This window comes from Eleginops maclovinus, chromosome 12 (assembly GCF_036324505.1).
Source record: "Eleginops maclovinus isolate JMC-PN-2008 ecotype Puerto Natales chromosome 12, JC_Emac_rtc_rv5, whole genome shotgun sequence".
NCBI lineage: Eukaryota > Metazoa > Chordata > Actinopteri > Perciformes > Eleginopidae > Eleginops > Eleginops maclovinus.
This window is the reverse complement of record NC_086360.1, coordinates 2,027,342-2,048,544: the sequence shown is the minus strand read 5'-3', so window position 1 is coordinate 2,048,544 and position 21,203 is coordinate 2,027,342. Positions and strand designations below refer to the sequence as shown.

The 21,203-nt window shown below is 42.8% G+C and overlaps 1 protein-coding gene across 1 annotated transcript in view; it reads right to left on the bottom strand.

Moving 5' to 3' along the window:
- The window catches only part of cacna1ba (calcium channel, voltage-dependent, N type, alpha 1B subunit, a), a 159,061-nt gene extending 142,220 nt beyond the window's left edge, over positions 1 to 16,841 (bottom strand). The window contains exons 1-3 of the mRNA XM_063896797.1: positions 16,618 to 16,841; positions 14,890 to 14,995; positions 13,701 to 13,840 (exon numbers count right to left, since the gene is read on the bottom strand). Coding sequence (XP_063752867.1) covers positions 13,701 to 13,840; positions 14,890 to 14,995; positions 16,618 to 16,841 — 470 coding nt within the window. The remainder of the gene's footprint in view (positions 1 to 13,700; positions 13,841 to 14,889; positions 14,996 to 16,617) is intronic.
- Between the last annotated feature and the right edge of the window lie 4,362 nt (positions 16,842 to 21,203).

Here is a 21,203-nt window from a genome sequence, read left to right as displayed (position 1 = left end):
GACAATTTAAAGTAAGTATGCAAACACCTGATATGTATTTTGATATCCAGTAACTTAAAGTTGACCCTTTTTATCAGCTAAAAGTCGAAACACATGAAGTCCATTTAAGTGCATGATTTTAATTAATGTCAAATGTGGAAGAGGGATGTTGTAAGGTCAAAGTTAAAAAGGTTATGCAGACTGAAAGGCATAGGAAGGTGAAGGCTATATTAAACCGTTTTATCATTGTCATTTCTAAGTCATTGTGATTATAAACTGGCCAATTATTCTCATCTTCAGGTTTATATATTTAGGATATTAAAGGAACCCCATCACCCCAGCAACAATCTGTTCTGTCTGCTGCCGTCTGGCAGACGGTACCGCAGCATCCGGACCAAGACCACCAGACTCAGAGACAGTTTTATACCACAGGCTATAAGACTGCTGAACTCCTGAGCTCTGTATCACACACATATCTATATATTGTACATATCTGCCATATACATCTGCTATACGTAATATATGCATCTGTCCATACCTCCTCATTCAACAGTGTAAAGTATTTAAATTACTGTACAGTGTATTTAAATACTTTCAATTAATTCTACATATGTATATATTTCACATCTTTATTGTTGTTATGCACTAATTTATTCTTGGCTAATTTTTGCAGTATTTTATTTATCTTATTTGCACCATGTATGTTGAGTTGTTGGAGGAGCATGGGATATAAGATTTTAGTTGCCAACATATATGCTGATCTGCTGTGCATATGACCAATAAAACCTTTGAACCTTTGATATCAGTATGTAGTGTGTCTACTTTAAAGAGTCCTCTCCTGCTGATGTTCAGGTGTATATCAGTATGTAGTGTCTCTACTTTAAAGAGTCCTCTCCTGCTGATGTTCAGGTGTATATCTGTATGTAGTGTCTCTACTTTAAAGAGTCCTCTCCTGCTGATGTTCAGGTGTATATCAGTATGTAGTGTGTCTACTTTAAAGAGTCCTCTCCTGCTGATGTTCAGGTGTATATCAGTATGTAGTGTCTCTACTTTAAAGAGTCCTCTCCTGCTGATGTTCAGGTGTATATCAGTATGTAGTGTCTCTACTTTAAAGAGTCCTCTCTTGCTGATGTTCAGGTGTATATCAGTATGTAGTGTCTCTACTTTAAAGAGTCCTCTCCTGCTGATGTTCAGGTGTATATCAGTATGTAGTGTCTCTACTTTAAAGAGTCCTCTCCTGCTGATGTTCAGGTGTATATCAGTATGTAGTGTCTCTACTTTAAAGAGTCCTCTCTGCTGATGTTCAGGTGTATATCAGTATGTAGTGTCTCTACTTTAAAGAGTCCTCTCCTGCTGATGTTCAGGTGTATATCAGTATGTAGTGTCTCTACTTTAAAGAGTCCTCTCCTGCTGATGTTCAGGTGTATATCAGTATGTAGTGTCTCTACTTTAAAGAGTCCTCCCCTGCTGATGTGCAGGTGTATATCAGTATGTAGTGTCTCTACTTTAAAGAGTCCTCTCCTGCTGATGTTCAGGTGTATATCAGTATGTAGTGTCTCTACGACGACGACGACACACACACGATAGCAGAGTGAACAGGTACAGGAGGCGTAGAGCAATGAAATCATTGTGTATTAGTTAATCGATCGCCGATGGCGTCGTGCTCGCGGACGGATTAAAAAACTAAAACAAAAACTAAATGGGTCACGAAACACACTTGGGCGGCCGTTAATATACCTGGGCAGCCCTCCCAAGTAAAGCCTATGTGTGGGAAACCCTGTGTTGTTAAACTTCATAAAAACATAACTGTGGTCCCGCAGCTCATAGGCGTGTCCTAATGGTGGGCGCTATGAACTTTGATATGCATTGAAAGGGCGAATAAGAGAGCTTGACACACACATCACTCACAAAGATGTATGCATCAAGCTCTATTATTGCCCCCCTAGCTCCGGCTGTGAATCACGTAGGATCTCGCAGGAGAATGCATCGGAAAGAACAGAGTCTACCGATTCTGGCAACATTTCTAGGCCGTATTATGGCATAAATACTAATAGAAACATATCCAAAACGTTTGCGAAAACGCGCGTTCGTCGACCCCAATGTTTTAATGATAAAGTCAAGTCCTTTCCAGTCATCGCGAGTCCGAATGCACGAGTCCAAGTCCGAGTTCAAGTCATTAGTGCTCAAGTCCAAGTCAAGTCACGAGTCTCTAAATTTAGCTCACGAGTCGGTACTCGAATCCCGGACTCGAGTACTACAACACTGGTATGTAGCGTCTCTCCTGGGACATGTCTCCATGCTTTAATGTTCAGAAAGCTCTTTATGTTTCTCATACTGCCTGTGCTGCGGCACCTCTTTTCACCCTTTGTCTGAAACCAGAGCCCAGTCTGCTCTGATTGGTTAGCTGGCTGACTCTGTTGTGGTTGGTCAACTGCTTTTTGATGTCCCGCCCCTTAGCCTATCACGTATAATGTTTTGTAGCGCTAATTAGGAGCATTACATAGGGATGTCACTTTATTACGGAAGTAAACAAAGGAGTCCAATGGAGGCGTTTCTGTGAAGGGAACTTTGGGATTTTAGCCTTTGCAGACCATTTACATGCACAAAAACATATAGAAAACTAGAACCCCAGGAAGCAGAATAGGGCCTCTTTAACAACAATGTTTTTTTGAGCTCTTTAAGGACATCTCCTATGTGTTAGCTTCGAGTGCAAGACATTTCCCTGGTGAACTTCATCACATGATTAACAGTGGATGCTTTCAGGAGAATTTCATCATAACTCCCATCTCACGTAAAAAAAGTCCTTTGGTGTCAGACATAAATATCCTCATTGATCTTCAAGCAAGCATTTTGGGAAACAAAAATGAAAACAAATTTAAAAAGCATCAGCTGCCTGTGGACACCAGACCAAATCTGCTAACAAGGGGTTGAAAGTCATCTATCAGGAGTTCAATTCACATTCAGACTGCAGAGACTATGAGTAAGTATTCTGACCGAGATAAAAAATGTGTTCAGTCATAAGCTGAGCTCTATTCTAGCAGGTGAGTTTACCTATTCAGGTTTACAACACTGTTTTCAAAGGCAGATGTATCATACGCTTAAGGTTAAGTATACTGTAGCAAAACTGTCCACAGCTCCAACAAAGACGATGAAATGCACTCCCTAACTGGGCTAATTCATCTACAGTGAAACCTGATCAATTATTAATTCATTTTCTCCAACCCTTCTCTTCAGAGAGGCTGATTAGAGAGGATCTCAGTGAGCAAACGCCACAGTCTGACTTCTATAGACATCTGTGGTGGGCTGTGTGCATTAGCTCTGACCACAGAGCCATCATCACAATGTCCTGTGGAGATTCTGATAACCTCCATATCTCTCTGGAGCCACAGCACCTGATTGGCTGGCTGCCATCACTGTTCATCCACCTGCCTGCACAAGCAAAAGATGGTGCTGAAAGTGTCCTGTAAATGAATGTAAGAAGTTGCTGACTTAAAGGTCTCTCTGACCATTGATGAAAAGCTAAAAATGACCTGCTCCATCATGTCACATTGATACAAAGAAGGCTAAACCTGGCACCAGAGTCCACTAACACTACACTTCTGCTTTTGAGGCAACAAATCCCAGATGTAATTCATTCTAGACTAATTCAACTAATTCTAGATTGAAGTGAAACCTCTACTATCAAATCATTTTCAGTGGTATTTTATGTCCCATGTTGGTCTTCGTGCATTTAGTTTTCTCACTGTGTTCAATCATGCATATAAAATGTCATGTGAAAGGAGCTAATTCTAGTATCGATGGAGAATTATTGTTAATTCTGCTGTGTCCCTCAGAGCTGCCGAGCGTTTTTGGCCTTTGAGTTAATTGTTTTGATTTTCTGGAGGGTTCTGCTCTCCTTGTTCATTTCCACTTCCACTGAGTAGCTCAAAAACCACATATCGCAGCTTTAGAGACCAAATATTAAACAATATTTTAACACTTGAATCAAATCTTTTTCAACATGGGCTTTATTTGTTGAGAATTATAGAAGTCTAAAATTCTACAAGGTGCAAAAATAAATATTATTCTATATGCTATTAATTAATGATGATGTGTAATGTGACACGGTACTGTGTGGAGACCATCCCACAGATGATGACTCAGTATTTCCAAAGTGATATACATAATTTTTTAGCCACAGAGAGTTAGTTTACTCCCCTTGGCCCGTTGGTTTAAGGAATACTGTTTTGAAGAGGTTTGGCATTTTAGCTGTTGCCATCTTTTTTTTTTGGAACCAGAAGTACAACCACATTCATACATTCAATATTTGCATACAAAAGGCTCTGAAAGGCAAAATTAATTCTACCAAAAGGTCATCACTGACTCCTATTTTTTTAAGTGGAGTCTAACAGGCAGCTAGCGGCTAGCCCCCTGTGAAGGCACCCACTTTTCACTCAAAGCAGCCACGCCTTTAGTGCACATAACTTTAAGCCTTAACAGTATTTTGATAACGGGTGAGTACAAATTCACCAAGCTGTTAAGAGCTGGAATATTTGCTTCAGAATATGTTTTGTGTGATGCTGGTAAACTCTTTATCTCTGATTTAATTTTATAACTTAAAAAAAATAATCTCAGTGGATAAGATCAGTTATACGGTCAAAAGAAAAATACAGTATTTTATAGGATGTATGTAATCTTAAGGCTTTCCCCTGCCTGTGTCTTCCTGTGCAGTCATTACAGTGTTCAGCACTGAGCTGCACCACACACTGTGAGCCAGCAGTCCCTGGTGTTTTATCAATGACGGGGGGGAATCAAGATCCTGTGTTTATACACAAGCTGGCTCTTCATTATCATACACATAGTCTCATCTCTATCTTCCAACACAAAACACGTTTACCAAAAAATTACCTTAAACCTCTCCCCAATATTTATCACACAACCATGACAGTAAAGAGAGAAGCCATGCACTGAAGCTGCAGCTAGAATAAGTAATAAGGAAGGAATTTGGAGACTGCTGGAAGAAATGCTAGCATAGCATGAAACACTGGGCAATGAAAAGCCAAAGCTCCTCCAACAATGCAACACAATATATATATATATATATATATATATATAGGATATAAAACAATAAAACCAATTTAGAAATAATAATAAAAATAGTGCAAGAAGACATTTGAAGGGACAGTTCATGGGAATACTCCAACCATCCACAGTCAGAACCAATAAGGCATGTTGTTTTAAAAATTGCTCAAGACACAAGGTCACAGGCTAAAGCAAGGTTACAGACATTTATGTAACAGTGCCATTAAGTGACAATATTCAAGATATGTACGCTTTAAATTCCTTTGTATTCCAAGAAATCACATGTGTCTATAAAGTATGCATTAGCCTTCATAAGTGTGATACCAGACCAGAGGCCCCTATCCTTAAAAATGGTCATGGGCATGATGACATCACGTCGAGAGACAATGGCAGAAACTCTCTTCTGTGACCAGGACATTGCGTAAGATATTGAAATAATACATTTCACTGAAAATATTACAAACCAACCATGAAGTGCTACGTGCTGTGTGTGTGGCAGTGAGGGGGGGGGGGGGTGCTGTACTGTGGGAAGGCGCTGCAGAGATCCACAGGCAGCTGCTTTGATCCAGCTACAAGGAGCAGAGAGAAGTGATTCTATTCCCTCCGCGCTCTGCTCAATGCACTATTGATCTGGGTGGGAGCACGGAGAGGCAGATATATGCTCCTATTAGCAACTCCCCACATCTTACTGAAACATGGTACGGTCGGGCCTGGCTTACAGGACCTACATCAGCGCCCCCCCCCTCCCCTACATGATCTCATTAGCAGCTCATGAAAGATGGTTCAGGTCCATGTCCTGAGAGCCAACACTGTGTAGAGTCTACTCGGATCAATTGATGGCATGTTCAAAATGGTTATGATGTTAGAAGGAGACTGCCCCCCGAACGGTGAGTACTATGCATTATTCAGACCCCCCCCCCCCAGATGTTATGTGCCTATTGGATGGGCATTATCAGCATCATATGGATTACAAGTGACCAGCTACACTGAAAAAACTGAAACGTTGACTTTAATTAAAAGTATTATGTCAACACATTTCACATAACTGTATGAGGTTAGTTTAATAAATACATATTAGGTTCAACTTAATATTAATGCTTTCAACTAACCTAATACAGTTATGTGACATATGTTGACATAATACAACGCTTCAGTTTTTCAGTGTTTAAAAGAGGTAGAAGGCCGTTATCATCTATTACTGTGGTTAGTCACTGATAAGTCTCAAAGAAATACAGCCACAGTAATAATGAAGGGAGAAAGCACGGAGTCAGGTTCAATAATATGAAGAGTCCATGTTGAGTAAACACACAGGACTCTCACACCCGGTGATGTCAGCTCGCCCAGCGTAGGGTTTTAGTTTTTGAGTGTTTTTTAAATTAAAGTGTGGTCACTTATGTTAAGTAGCAAAATATTTTGAGAGAGTGTGTGTGTGACGGTGAATACAAAGTCAGCAGTACCTAGCAGCTGTGAAGGAAGCAGTGCAGTGTGTTTACAGAATAGGATATATGTCAGTGAATAAATCCTGAACAGCCAAGCCAAGTTTGTTTTCTTTTGCAACCTGGTGTTTAGAGTTCACATGTATCAGATCATACACTATATAGACAAAAGTATTGGGACACTCCTCATTGAATTCAGGTGTTTCCTTCAGTCCCATTGCCACAGGTGTATAAATAAAGCACCTAGCCATGCAGTCTGCCTTTACAAACATTTGTGAAGGAATGGGTGACTGGTGGTACTGTAATAGGATACCACCATTGCTGTCGGATGGAGTGGTGTAAAGCACGCCGCCACTGGACTCTGGAGTCATTCTGGAAAAAGATATGCTTCCAACTTTGTGGAAACAGTTTGGGGAAGGCCCTTTTTTGTTCCAGCATGACTGTGCCCCACTGCACAAAGCAAAGTCCATAAAGGCATGGCTGGATGAGTTTGGTGTGGAAGAACTGGACTGGCCCGCACAGAGCCCTCACCTCAACCCCACTGAACACCTTTGGGATGAACTAGAACAGAGAGCCAGGTCCTCTCGTCCATCATCAGGGTCTGACCTCACAAATGCTCTTTGGATGAATGGGCAACAATTCCCACAGACAACTCCAACATCTAGTAGAAAGCCTTCCCAGAAGAGTGGAAGCTGTTAAAGCTGCAAAGGGGGGACCAACTTCATATTAATGCCTAATAATTTGGAATGGGATGTCATAAAAGCTTCTGTAGGTGTAATGTGTAGGTGTCCCAATACGTTTGTCTATGTATATATATATATATATATATATATCATCATCAGGTAAACATGTAAATATAAGGACATTCATTTAAGAACGTTGTTAGGATATTGAGTTGAATCCACAGCCAATGAAGGCTGTTGAGCTATCCATGTAACAGTTAATAATAACTGATATTTGGAAGCGGTGCTAAATGAGCTGAATGCAGGGAGGCATTGCTAATGGCTACTTGCTGTGGTTTCTACACAGTACATCCTGCAGGAAATGGACATCATCATGGAGAAGTGATTTGTTGGCATGTGTGTGCATGCACGTCCAAGTGTCCCCGATGGCATGTGTATTTATCTGTGTGCACTTTATATGAGCGATCTGAGTATGTCCAGTCCTTGCAGCGAGGCTCTGACAGGAAGTGCAGACTGCTGCTGTAATGGCCTCTCCCAAACCCCTCCCTCAATTATTGTTATCATGACAGCCTGCTCAGCTCCAATTCAATAACCTGCACTCACACAGCTCACACATACTAACACAAACAAAGAAGGCTCCTGAATACTGTTTTAAATCTGTCAGCCTTTCACTGTAATTAACACCTATCAGAATATTCTAGAAGGGATTCTTTCATCTTGCACATTACGGCTGTGTGATGAATCAGATGTGATGCTCAACTCTTTCAATCAGCTGTCCAAGTCCAAGTCACACCACAATCTCAACAGAAATAAAGACGACAGTGGATGGAACTTCTCCAAAGATGGACCTTTGGGCTATCTTAGGAATGATGTGTTAATTCAAATTAACCTGAACTTTTTACTTTTAAAAAGTGTCAGCTCCAGCACACTCATGTCAGAGAAGAGCTTCTCACAGAGGACGTCTTTAGTTATAGTCAGAAGTGACCAGAGAAGGATGCTTAAAGATCAAATAGCCTGATTAAAACTCATTCTGAATGGAGGTCTCACATGACAAAAAAACATTTATCTTCAAGGAGACCCTGCTGTTTTGATTTCTATGGTACATATACATAAACTGAACACATATCTATGATTGAATTGAATATAGACCCTTAATGGTCCCACAGAGGGGAAATTTACATTCTGCATTTGACCCATCCAAGTGTTAGGAGCAGTGGGCTGACATATGTGAGGCGCCCGGGGAGCAGTGAGCCTTGAGGGACACCTCGGTAGCACTTAGTCTTTCGGGGAGATGAACCAGTGACCTTCCGGTTCCCAAGAATAGTCCATACGGACTTCGCCCCCACCGCCACATGATGTCAAATTCTTCTCTAAACTAGGTTTTGTTTTGTTTTTCTAGTTCGGTCAATGGGGAGAGAGAGACTTGATGAGAGCTGCGGGAATTGGAAGAGCCCTGTTCATGCAATGAGGCTCCTGACACAAGCCCCAATAGAAGGGCCACATAAATCTCTGTTTCATTTTGTAAGAGAGCCTGCCGTCCCCTGGTGGAAGCAGCAGACATTCATGGACTCTTTACTAGGGTTGGGCACCGAAACGCGGTGCCAATAGTGCACCGGTTCCGACATAAACGGTAGTAACGAGACCGAATAAGACTAACATTTCGGTGCCTCATTTCGGTGCCAGACTTTTGTTTTTATACTGCCCCCTGGTGTTCCGGCATCAACTTGAGGTTGTTGAACCTGACGTCAGTGCCGCTACTCAGCACACTTGTTGATCAGAACTGAGTGAGAGGATCAATAAAGATGCCGAAAGTAAAACGCACCAAGGTTTGGCTTCATTTCACATCTAAGGAAGCAGATTCTGCGACATGCAATACATGTCTTAAGCAATAGCATGCAAGGGAGGTATCACTTCTAATTTAATGAAACATCTGACGGTGCATGGAGTTTATTTAAAAGCCGATCAATGCACCGTGTTTGATAAATTACGTGACGAAAGGCCAAGCACTTCAACGGCAGCAGCCAGTGTCGGACAAATAGAAGAGAGTCCCAGGCAGGCCTCTCTATATTGGTTTATTTATTACTATATGTTACTTGTATTTATATTGTTTAAAGATTTAAGCAGTGGCGGTGCGTCAATAGTGGGCGCTTGGGCGCCGCCCACCCTGACTTTTTGAGTTAAAAAACGTTATATACAACATAATTGAAATAAGAAATGTACCGTGTTTATGGGTTAAATGTGTATGGGAGACCACTGTCAAGAACCGCTAAAATGTGTCCGGACATAATATATTGCCATTCGCCTTTTCTGAGAATAGGCAGGTCGGCTACCGTCCGTGGGCGCCGATAACATGGGAGTCTATAGGAGAGCTTATACTTTTCTCAGTCATTTTAGCAAGGATAGCTTTTCATTGGGGGATGAAACTTAGATCTGTGGGCGCTAATCTTTGCGCCCACAGCAATGGCATTGTTTCTTAGTTCAATGTGACATTCTTAGATACGCGATTGGACTATTTCGGCGAATCAGCATCGTTATCATTCCCTAACCACAAGCGTAAAGAGCAGCACCGTAGCTAGCTGAAACTTAGATTGAGTGAATATGGCGACATCGATGGCTGAGAACTCTGTGCAAGCTCTACTTAAAACACCGTTTCATCGACTATCAGATGTCGAAAAGAAGAAATTGAAAGACTTGGGACCCGAGCGTCCGGATTTAAACATTCAACAGACGACCACTGATCGCGGGAGAACCTACACTCGGACTTTCTCCTCAAACTTGTATGCTAAGCGGAATTGGTTAGCTGGTTGTACAGTGAGCAATGCCTTTTTTTGTTTCCCTTGTCTGTTATTTCAAAGTCCTGGGACTGAAACACTTTGGACTACAACCGGGATGAAGGATCTAAAGCACTTCACACAAAAATGTAAGAAGCACGAATGTGGCCGCAGCTACCTAACCAACTGTCTTAAGCTAAACCTCTAAAAAAGTGCTATTTAAACCGTGCCGCCCAACTGCGCCCCCCCAAAAAAAATGTTCACCAGCCGCCACTGGATTTAAGTTAATACTGTGTTCAATTTGGCCCTGGAAATTAAAGGGTATTGTTTTTTGACAACGTGTGTGCATTTTCGTTTTTTTAAGTACCAGTTCGAGAACCGTTTCGGCACCGGAACCGTTTCAAAAATACTGAGTAGGCACCGGTATCGGATAAAACCCAACCGATACTCAACCCTACCAGTGCCGGCGCTAAGGGGGGGCATTCGAGGGCCGTGCCCCCCCTAGCGGTCATTGATGCCCCTCCTACCAGCTGTGAAGCATATTCTCGATCTGTCACAATCGACTATAATTGACGCTGAGTTCGAAGTTGCTAAAGAGTTTTTAATGTCACAAAAGCAAGCAAGCCCCCCCCCCCCCCGCCAATGACCCAATGCCCCTCCAGTAGATCTGCTCTGGCGCCGACTCTGAACCCTACTCTTTACCCCCCCGCCCCACCAACCCCCAACACTACAGTCCCCCTCCCCAACTAGCTTTCTCTCCAAACAGTAAGGGATTCTCTATGTCTGCTCCACAGAATGTCTGAGATGATTCAATGAAAGAGAGCCACCTAAGGGTGTACGTTTTATGAACTCCTTTGAATACTGTTGTGTTGACCTGGAAGGTGATTCATATTCTAGAAGATCACCCGCTCTGGCTCAGACGCTGTTCTGTGAAAATCACTAATTAGCCCTCCTCACGCAGCTGTCCTGATGTGACCCCCCACACACCCCACCTCTGTGCATCATGAGGAGGCTTCCTCTCAGACCAGCGTCTTATCTGCTTCATTTCTCTCTACTGCGGATTTCCTCCTGCTATCTCTCCCCTATACACGCACACGCCAGAGATGGAAATGAACTTTTTTGCCCACCGGCCACTGTGGCTGGTGGATTCTAAAAATTCAACTTTTTTACCAGCCACTTTTTATGAGTAATATATATATATATATGCGTTAATGTTTACAATATAATAGGGTATATTATTTTTTTCAGTCGGCCTACCAACAAGTGTTTCATCAGAATTGATTATACAATAAGTAGGTGCTACCAAGGAACTGAGTTGCAAATGTTACAGTCTTACTGCATATGATATGATAAACAATACACAAGTATCTGCCATGTTAAGTCAGTGGTGTCTACACCTCCTTTCGTCTTGTTGTAAAATGTGATCACTTCTGTTTTTTTCTTTCTGCTATTTTCATCCACTACTTTGTCGTGGTGCATCGTGCTCAGGAGCACAACAGCCATTCCTTTCTTTCTGACATAGCTGACCATGAATCCAAACGCTGTGCTGTTAACCTCCCTGGACTTGGAAAGCTTCATCAGAGGAGGGATATCTGGCTTGTTCTGACGTAGAGTCCCCCCAATAGTGAGATCCTTCCCCAGGAGATGCTGCGCAAGAGGCACACTGGTGAAAAAGTTATCCGTGTTGATGTTGTGACCTGTGTTTCTAAATCTACTACACAACTGCTGGACAAGGTTTTCCCTCAGATTCTTCTGAACTTCTTCCCCTGGTTGTCTCCCTGTGTAAACTATACCATCTATTGCATAGGGGATGCGTGCATCACAAACCCAGAAGATCTTTAGGCCGTACTTGGCAGGCTTGCTTGGCATGTACTGTAGAAACTTGCACCTCCCCCTGAATGGCACAAGCTGTTCGTCCACAGTGACACAATCACTGGGGATGAATCGCTGTCTGCAGTTGACCAGGAACAGGTCCCATTCTTAGTGGAAGGCTGCCATATGGTCTGTTTCCAGTCGGACGGCTCTGGTCCTCTTGTCATCGAAGCGCAAGACACGGCGAATATCTTCAAATCTTCCTACAGCCATAGTATAGCCTTGTACATGGGATTATGTAAAGGACTCCCAAACAGCTCACGGACTGATACATCCCAGTTCTTCTCACTTCCTGCAAGCAGGGTCAATCCAATGAAGGCCATGAATCTTTGTTGACATTTTTCAACTCTTTTCCTCTAGCTGTTGCTACTCTCCGTCCTTCCAAGTTTGTGCACTTCATCACCTCTTGTATGATATTATCAGTGATAAAGAGCTCCCATGCATGTTTTGGTGAGACAATGGTGGTAAGCCCTTGTGCAGGCCCTGACCGACTTCTGAGGATATTGTGGCTCGGTGTTCTGCCCTGGGTGGGAGGTAACTTGCTCCAGTAAGAGCCCGTACGACTCATTCAGTTGGACGTGGTTTGGACTTCACTTTATTCTTCAGAGGACTCACAAGAGGAATCTTCTGTGTCTGATTGATCCTGTTCAGTTTGTAGAGTTGGATTTCCAGGTGGACGACTGACACTGGCACCTGGACAATAGTCTGGGTCCTCATCATCTGAGATTTCAGATTCTGAGTCCAACCCCGTAACTGCCTCTCCATCATCCAGCATCTGTAGGACCATTTCAGCTGTGTACCTAGCAGCCATGACACCTTGAATACATATAGTAATGTTAGCTATCTTAGTTAGCTAGCTATAAAGTAGGCTAATTTGTTGATAATAACATACTCTTTCACACAACAGTCATGAATGACACACACACAATATTTTCTGAGGATAATACTTTCACGTATCAGATCTTGCTGTGTAACATAATGTTCCTGAGGGGTGACACTTCTGATATAGTCTGTGTGGTCCACAGTTAATTTATTCCTGACAGCCACAGTTGATAAGAATCAAAGGTTCCTATAAGATTCCATAGAAAATGCAAGTGGGTCATTTTTGACCCACTTGGGGTAGTAATACAAAAACTACAATTTCTTAAAATGTATAAAAGGTAAGTTACAAATGTAAATGGCATGAGATCAAAAACATGTTTTTTGAGGAATACCTGGAATATGAAATGATAACAGTTTTTCATTACGAAGATATTTCAAGTAAACAACCTCACCGGGTCATTTTTGACCCACTTATACATCTAAGGGTTAAAAAAGCACTTAGCCTTTTTTTTTGGTGGTAGGTCTACTATCCCCCCCCCCCCCTCCCCCTCCTGTACACTCTCCTCAGCGGGTCTTTTCACCCCGGTGATGTAACATCACATTTTTGGTTTAAACTAGCAGCTATCCTGTGATGGCTGCAGGTTTAGGTAGCCTCCTGCAACATTCTTTATCTCTCCGCAAAGTTCCACTTTGATTAGCCAACTTTGATTTAAGCGCGGAGTAATAATTGTGGATAACGAGTCGGAGTGTCATTCTCACGCCGCTTCGGCCCAATCAGAAGCACACCATTTGACCAGATCTGACTGTATGGTTGTGGAAAGCGCAGCTGTCCTGCGTATGACCCATGTATGATAGACGAATTCGATCGGATATGACTGAAAGTATTACCCACCACAGTGGCTGGTAAAGTGACACAATATACCCGCCAGCATACAAATCCTCCGGCATATGGCGTGTGCAGGGTGCTAATTTCCATCCCTGGCACACGCACACGCACACACACACACACACACACACACACACACACACACACACACACACACACACACACGAGCCATTAGGCCGGTTGTACTCACCCTGTTAGGACCACCACAAAGTCCATTACATTCCAGCCGTTCCGCAAGTAGGACCCTTTGTGAAAGGCAAAGCCCAGAGCGATGATCTTGATGCCAGCCTCAAAACAAAATATTCCAATAAAGTAGGGCTCTGTGTCGTCCTGTTGGAGAAAGCAGAGTAAGGAGGATTCACGAAAGGATACATCTCCTGCTGGTTGTGTCAATAAGAGGTGATAGAGTCAGTCTGTCAGGCTGTAGTCCGCAGAGCACATTCGATGACCTGAGACTTATCCTGACAAAAATCCTTGCAACTCAACTTAAATTTCAGCACGCCTTGTGACTTCATTTGGATCGTGACGAATCGATTGGTTGGTTATGATACCGAAAACCACACAAAGAGAATTGGAACCGGTTTAAATGGTCGAGCCAGATATTAGCTGGAAGCAGCTTCAGGGTCTGTCGTTGTCCTTATAATGTACAGTACGATGAACATCTGGAAACCTTTAAGGTATAGAGTGCTGATGTGGCTTCTGAGACAACATGAGATGTGGGGGGGGGGCACAGCAGGAGTAACTTGAGGTAATAAATATACGGGGGCAGGTCAAAGGTGGTTCTGTATGGCCCATTCTCACTGAGGAAATGATCAAATGTAAAACTAGCATGTATTTCAATTAATCTAATGTAGGGGGGTTCATGGGATGCATGTTTTCAGATCATATTCATACAGTGTCACAGAGATTAGTTTTACCAAGTACTTTGGAATTTTTAAAAAATGGGATTTTAGCCCAAGGAACAATTTAGATTTTGCAGATCATAAGCTCTGTGGGAAACAAAAGTTCATCATACAGCTAAATAATCTTTACAAACGATCAACACAAGCACAAAAAATGTAATTACAAAAAGTGTAAAGCTAACATTAGTTATATTTCATTTATTTTGCAACAGGAAAATAGAACACATCGATGGATATAAAGCTAAAGCAGTTTGTGAGAGCACGTGTATGAACACAAGGAGGATGAGAAGCAGACTCTAAAGTCAAATTTAGTCAGGAACTGTTTTGAAGTTTATCAAAATGTATAAGTAAACAGGTCAAATGTTGATCTGAATGGTTGCAGCAGACAGACAGGAGAAGCCTCGGTCAGTAAATTATCCTTTCCACACTGAGACAGGAAGATCCTAGAGGAAAGGAAGCGGTAAGGTGTCCACTCACCAGGCGCTCGGACATGGGGGTTTTGTCTGAGGCCGGCAGGTGTTGCTCCAGGGCCAGCACGATGCAGTTTGCTATAATGGTGGCCAGGATCATGTACTCAAATGGAGTGAAAGTGTTAAGGAACTCTCATGGAAATGAAATACACAGGTTGATAGATATGCAAACACGCCATTTATCCAATAACAAACATTTTCCAATGAGAAATGTAAAAATCCCCCCCGCCCCCCCCACAGGGACAATTCTTCCTGATGTGTTGCTTGGTATAAGTTGGCACCTTTCAAAACAGCTACCATTACAGTCTGCAATAGATGTGTTAGCACATGATAAACTTTGGTCAAAAGAAAAGAAAAGAGATTATGTCCGTCTTACCGGAGGAGTCCATGAAAGGAGAGTTAACAGAACGTCACAGACCAGAGTGCAATGCATCACTGAGGAAAAACTAATGTAAACTACATACTGATTCAAAACAGCTCATGAGCAGCAGTGTGTTCACACCGAAACTGAGACAAAATGCCTTTGCTGATTTATTTCAAACCCTGCAGCCCCTCTTATGATGCAAGCTTCCTGTTTAATTTTTAAGTCACAAGCCCAGGGTGGGATAATGTTGACGACATCACCAGGGCTATTTTTTAGCTCTCTCTCCAGAGCCACAGAACATATGCACACAGTTTGCACTGCTAACTCATATGTGCAAGTATTTCAAACTTGATTTCGAGGGGGGCATCCTCAGGAGAGGCAGCTATCCAATGGACTCGAGAAACTTGGCCCCCAGATGCTCAGGGCCACAATAGATCCTCCTGCAGCGTGGCCATGCTTTTTCTACATCAGGATAAAGGGCTCAGTAACGAACTGCAGCATGGAAGCATGATTATCGTTTGCCCAGCACTGGGGGAAATCAACCAGTGACTTACATAATGCAGGCCATTAAACAACTTAATGTGAATTAATTGCAACACCTATAACAATAACTAACAGAGGAGAGTTTAACCATTGACTGTTCCTCAGAAAATAATAAAATCTGCCCCAGAGAGACCTCATTGTGTTCTTTACTCAATGGAAACCTGCATCCTGCTGCATTTTATTGCGACAGCTTGTTTGTTTGGTGTCACACCCATGCAGTTTGCCACCGCCTAGAAGCTGTTTGCTGGGAGTTCAGCACCATGGACAGCTCCACCTGCAGCCCTCACTAGGAAACATCAATCATAATAACCCACTGTCGGTTCAGCCGGAGTATGGAAGGCATGATGCCTGTTGTGACCAGCAATTTGTTAATAATTAATAAATGAAAACATTATGCCGAACTACATCAGAAATGTGGCTCTTTGAGATTCTCGTTCCTGTCAACAGTGTAGCCGAGGAGCTTTGATGAAATGTTTAAGAGCTGAGTGAATATTCAACAGAGGATGAATTAGCTCTCATTCTGCTGCAGCTCTTCCCTCTGGATTTAAGGCAGTGGAAACACAAGGAGAACCAACTGTAGAAGTTTGACATTTCACTGATTGAAACACCTCTTTGCATATTGCACATTTATGCACATAGTGCTGAATTAAAAGAGCTATCTTTCGTTTCATTTGGGAAAGTGTCTGATAGGATGTATGTAGGCTATTCTCTGCCGGTAAGCAATCGGCCTGTAACTGACATATTTCCGGGGAGTTCGGCTGGATGATCCCGCGGTAAAGCCGGGACAGAACCGCTGCTGATCGGTCTGACTCTGACTGTAAAGGATATGGCCATTCGGTGATCTTTTTGGCGTATTTCCGTATGATGTTATCCTCACTGAAGATGAACAGAGAGCGGTTAACGGTGAGGCAGCTCTGTTTGACAGGGATGGGGTTGTAGATCGCCATGGTACGGGCTCTCTGGGCCATCGTCTGCTTGTATACCCCTCTTGCCGGGGGCGCGGGGCCGCCGCCTCCATAACGGCCGGACAGGTCCTCTTCAAAGCGAGCCATGGTGGGAGGGAGCAGATGTTGCTTGACAAACCAAAAGTGACCCCCGGGATAAGATGGAGCATCACAGCACAGCGCACCCCGTCCCCCCGGTCCTTCCGGTCCTCTAGCTGCGGGTACCGTGCACCAGAGTCACACATCAATGGGAAACAACGCTCCTCACTCAGACTCTGCTGCTGCCCATGACCTCACTCGCAGAATTGTTGCTCAAAGTTCAGCTGCTCAGATTCCATGATGCATCATGTCTTCGCGGAGGTCCCTGCCCGGTGCTCGGGAGGAGCTGCTGGCGTCAGCGCGTGAGCTCCATGCTACAGGAGGCTCCTCGCGGAAGACTAGGCAGAAAGTCAGGTTGAAACAGCTGAGAAAATACTGCAAACCGTCAGCATGAGGAAACAGGATAATTCCTTAGAGAAAGCATCCATAAAATCCTCATTTGTGTCCCCTAGCGACTCCTCTCCATGTTCGCGGTGAAGGCTGAATCTGCTCTGAAGCAGCGCGCGCCACCGTCACCATCACTTTCTGTTTCTCCGGTACAGGAGAAGAACGCTCGAGGAGCAGGTTGTTAACGTGATGCAGACACACTACTTTCTGCACTGCTCCTTCAGAGACCCCACGTGACCGACAGACGCCAGTCAGGCTCCACCTGGGCCGGCCCTGTTTCCATAGCAACAGGGAGGAGAGCGCCACACCGGGTCAAGTTACACACATTTAATAACCTGTACGCCATAACTTCCAAAATAAGAGCAGGCCTATAAACACAACCAATACAACTTGTAATACAAATTAAAAGTGTTTTAATAAAACAAATTCATCTAAAATTCACCCCAGCAACATCAAACTGAGCCTATGGCATGTCAATTACAATGGGAATAAGTGTTAATGACCATTACCAGACTTTGAAACTTAATGTCATTTTTTAAATATGACTTTATGATATGCCATAAATTATGAAACAAATATGTTGTTTGTTAATGCAATAAACAACAGAGAGGAGCAGTGACAACAAACATCTGCATTTGCATTTGTAATCTGTATTGTGTAGGCCAGACAGAGTAGGAAGCTTCAGAGTCAGTCAGGTTCCCCAAAGTCTTTCACTGGGACTGATCTCAGACGGAAGAAAAAAGAAAAACAATAACTTAAATTTCCCATTTCTGTTTGTGTTATAGTACCAACTACAGGAGAAAATTGCATTTCACAAAGTAATTGTATGGTTGTAAAATACTTAACTGTTTGATAGCGGATCCAGTGCTGATCCACCAGCTCCACTCTGATACACATGATAGTACCAGGTTAACGTCTGTCACACGCCTGTACCCTGCACAACAATGCCAGGTCTCACATGACTCTGAGGCTGAGGGTGCATGCAATTGAAAATATATAAATAAAATAACAGTTACAGTGCTATACTAACAGTAATGAGATAGTTAGAAAAATGTCACTCGTCACCAGCTTGAGTTTCAAATCAGGACACATGCATTTATTATCCTTGCAAGAATGGAAGAAGTCATCATATACAGGGATATGGTACAACTAGTTCCCCGAGTGTATTTCACTTGCATATATGCAAGACACAGTCACAGGATGGAGGAACACCGGTCCAAAGCAGTATACAATGTTTTGTTCAGATAAGCTAAGGCCCACATCAGAAATAATCATGCTTGTCATATGCCTATCTCCATAGAGGCTGAATCATCATGTTAATTGTTGTCACACAGCTTATCTGTGGACTACAGGAAGAGGCAGAGAGAGGCACACACACCCATCACCATCGACGGGACTCCTGTGGAGAGAGTCAGCAGCTTCAGGTTCCTCGGGGTAAACATCAGTGAGGACCTGACATAGACACATCACACCAGGGTCATATCCAAGACGGCTCGACAGCAGCTCTTCTTCCTCCGCAGGCTGCGTTAGTTCAACATGGACTCCAGGATACTCTGCAACTTCTACAGGTGCACCATCGAGAGTATCCTGACTGGCTGCATCACCGCCTGGTATGGCAGTTGCACCGCCCTCAACCGTAAGACTTTACAGAGGGTGGTGAAAACTGCTCAGCACATCACCAGGACAGAGCTGCCATCCATGGAGGACCTCTACACCCAGCGGTGTAGGAAGAAGGCCGGTAGGATATTAAAGGACCCCCATCACCCCAGCAACAATCTGTTCTGTCTGCTGCCGTCTGGCAGACGGTACCGCAGCATCCGGACCAAGACCACCAGACTCAGGGACAGTTTTATACCACAGGCTATAAGACTGCTGAACTCCTGAGCTCTGTGAATGTCTACTCACATCTGTTTATAGTACACACACATACATATATATATATTATACACATCGGCCATACATATCTGTTTATAGTACACATATCTGTATATTATACATATCTGCCATATACATCTGTGATACGTAATATATGCATCTGTCCATACCTCCTCATTCAACAGTGTAAAGTGTTTAAATACTTTCAATGTATTCCACATATGTATATATTTCACATCCTCAAATCTTTATTGTTGTTATTGTAAATATTCTTCTCTCTTTTTGCACTATTTTATTTATCTTATTTGCACCATGTATGTTGAGTTGTTGGAGGAGCATGGGATAAAAGATTTTCATTGCCAACATATACGTTTTATATGCTGTGCATATGACCAATAAAACCTTGAAACCTTGAAACCTATAACATGCCTGAAACAGTGTGTCGTTATTATGTACATCCCTGTCCTTGAAAGAGTATGTTCAGTATTTTCCAAACAGTCACTATATGTAATAATATAACTTAATTTTGTAAGTCCAGAAGTAAAAAGTCTGTGTTCGTATCTGATGTTTTCTTTCTTAAACCAGTAATCAGAAAAGCAACTGCTGTGCTTTTTTCTGTTTTGCTTTTTACATTTGTAAATGGCCAAAACCTGCAAGTGCACACAGCACAGTAAGATGTAGCTTAGTACACACACTGTAGCAGCACTGAAGGTGGATTAGATTGCTAATGGTAGATAATGTTAACGGTCTCAGATTGAATTATTACACAATATGTTGTTTTAGGGTTTATTAGAGAGCATGCAGTAAAGCTGTTCATGACTTTGTTCATGGAGACTCAGTGGTAATATTAGAACTGGATTGTCAAACCCCCTCTGTGATATGGGTTACAAAAGACTGGATATACTATACTGATTATTTGAAATGTAACTCTTTAATGTCATATGATTATGCTTGACATTTACATAGTTTAATGATGATTTCTCCCATCCTTAGTGGTAGTGCTTAACCGAGACCAAGTCATGACCAAGACCGGCGTGTACCAAGACCAAGACAAGACCAAGACAAGACCAAGACTTTAACAGGTTGAGACGAAGTCGAGACCAAGTCAAGACCAAGACTGGGCGAGACCCAATCAAGACTGGAACCAGAGTAGTGTGAATCCAACACTTCATAATACACTTACAATGAAATGTGGAAGGTACCAGTCAGTTGGATCTGAAAGATTCACATCGTCATTAAAAGTGCTACATACAAACATTAAAATTCAACCTCATATTTATTCAAGTGATTATTTTCTCTTTTTTTTTACACGCTAAATTAGTGGATTTGTTGTGGTTTGTATAGCCTAAGCATAGTTTGTATGTATGTAATTATCGTTGAATTTCCCAACATCTTCACTTCACGATCGTTTGAGTGAGTGTGGACAGGGTGGGAAGAGGTGAGGGGGTAGCAGTCAGTATAGACCAGTCCCATGTTAACAAACATTGTGGCGGGTGAGTAAAAGATTAGGAGTCTCGTGAGGGCTTCCAAGTTAGTGAAGTCACGGTATTAGTTGCATTTGAAACAGGGCGTTTTACATCCAATCACATCCCCAGGCACAGTAGTGGAATTGACATAAAATCTCAGGTCATATAGGACAGAGACCGAGACAAGACCAAGTACAAATGCAGTCGATTCCGAGACAAGACCAAGGCCTTCAAAAAGTGGACTCAAGATTGTATCGAGACCGGTCTTGGTCTCGAGATTTTATGTAGGGATCGACCAATTATCGGCCGGGCCGATTATTATGGCCGATATTTAGCATTTTTATAATAATCGGTATCGGTCATTTTTTCCACCGATAAGCCGATATTGAAATGGATAAAGAATGGAACGCGCTACTTTGTCTGTAAAGCGTCTCTCACTCCCTGCGTTTGCCACTCTGTGGTCGATAGCATTGTCCCACCCACTACACCATCTGATTTGTTAGTGAGCACGGATCCAGCCAATCAGGATGGAGGACTGAATGCTCAGAACAGTTTGGCTTCTCAGCGAGGCAGTAGCAGAATGGGCTTCAACGGTACGGAGCTATTTTTTCAAAGGTAAGGTAACATACATTCATTGCTGAAG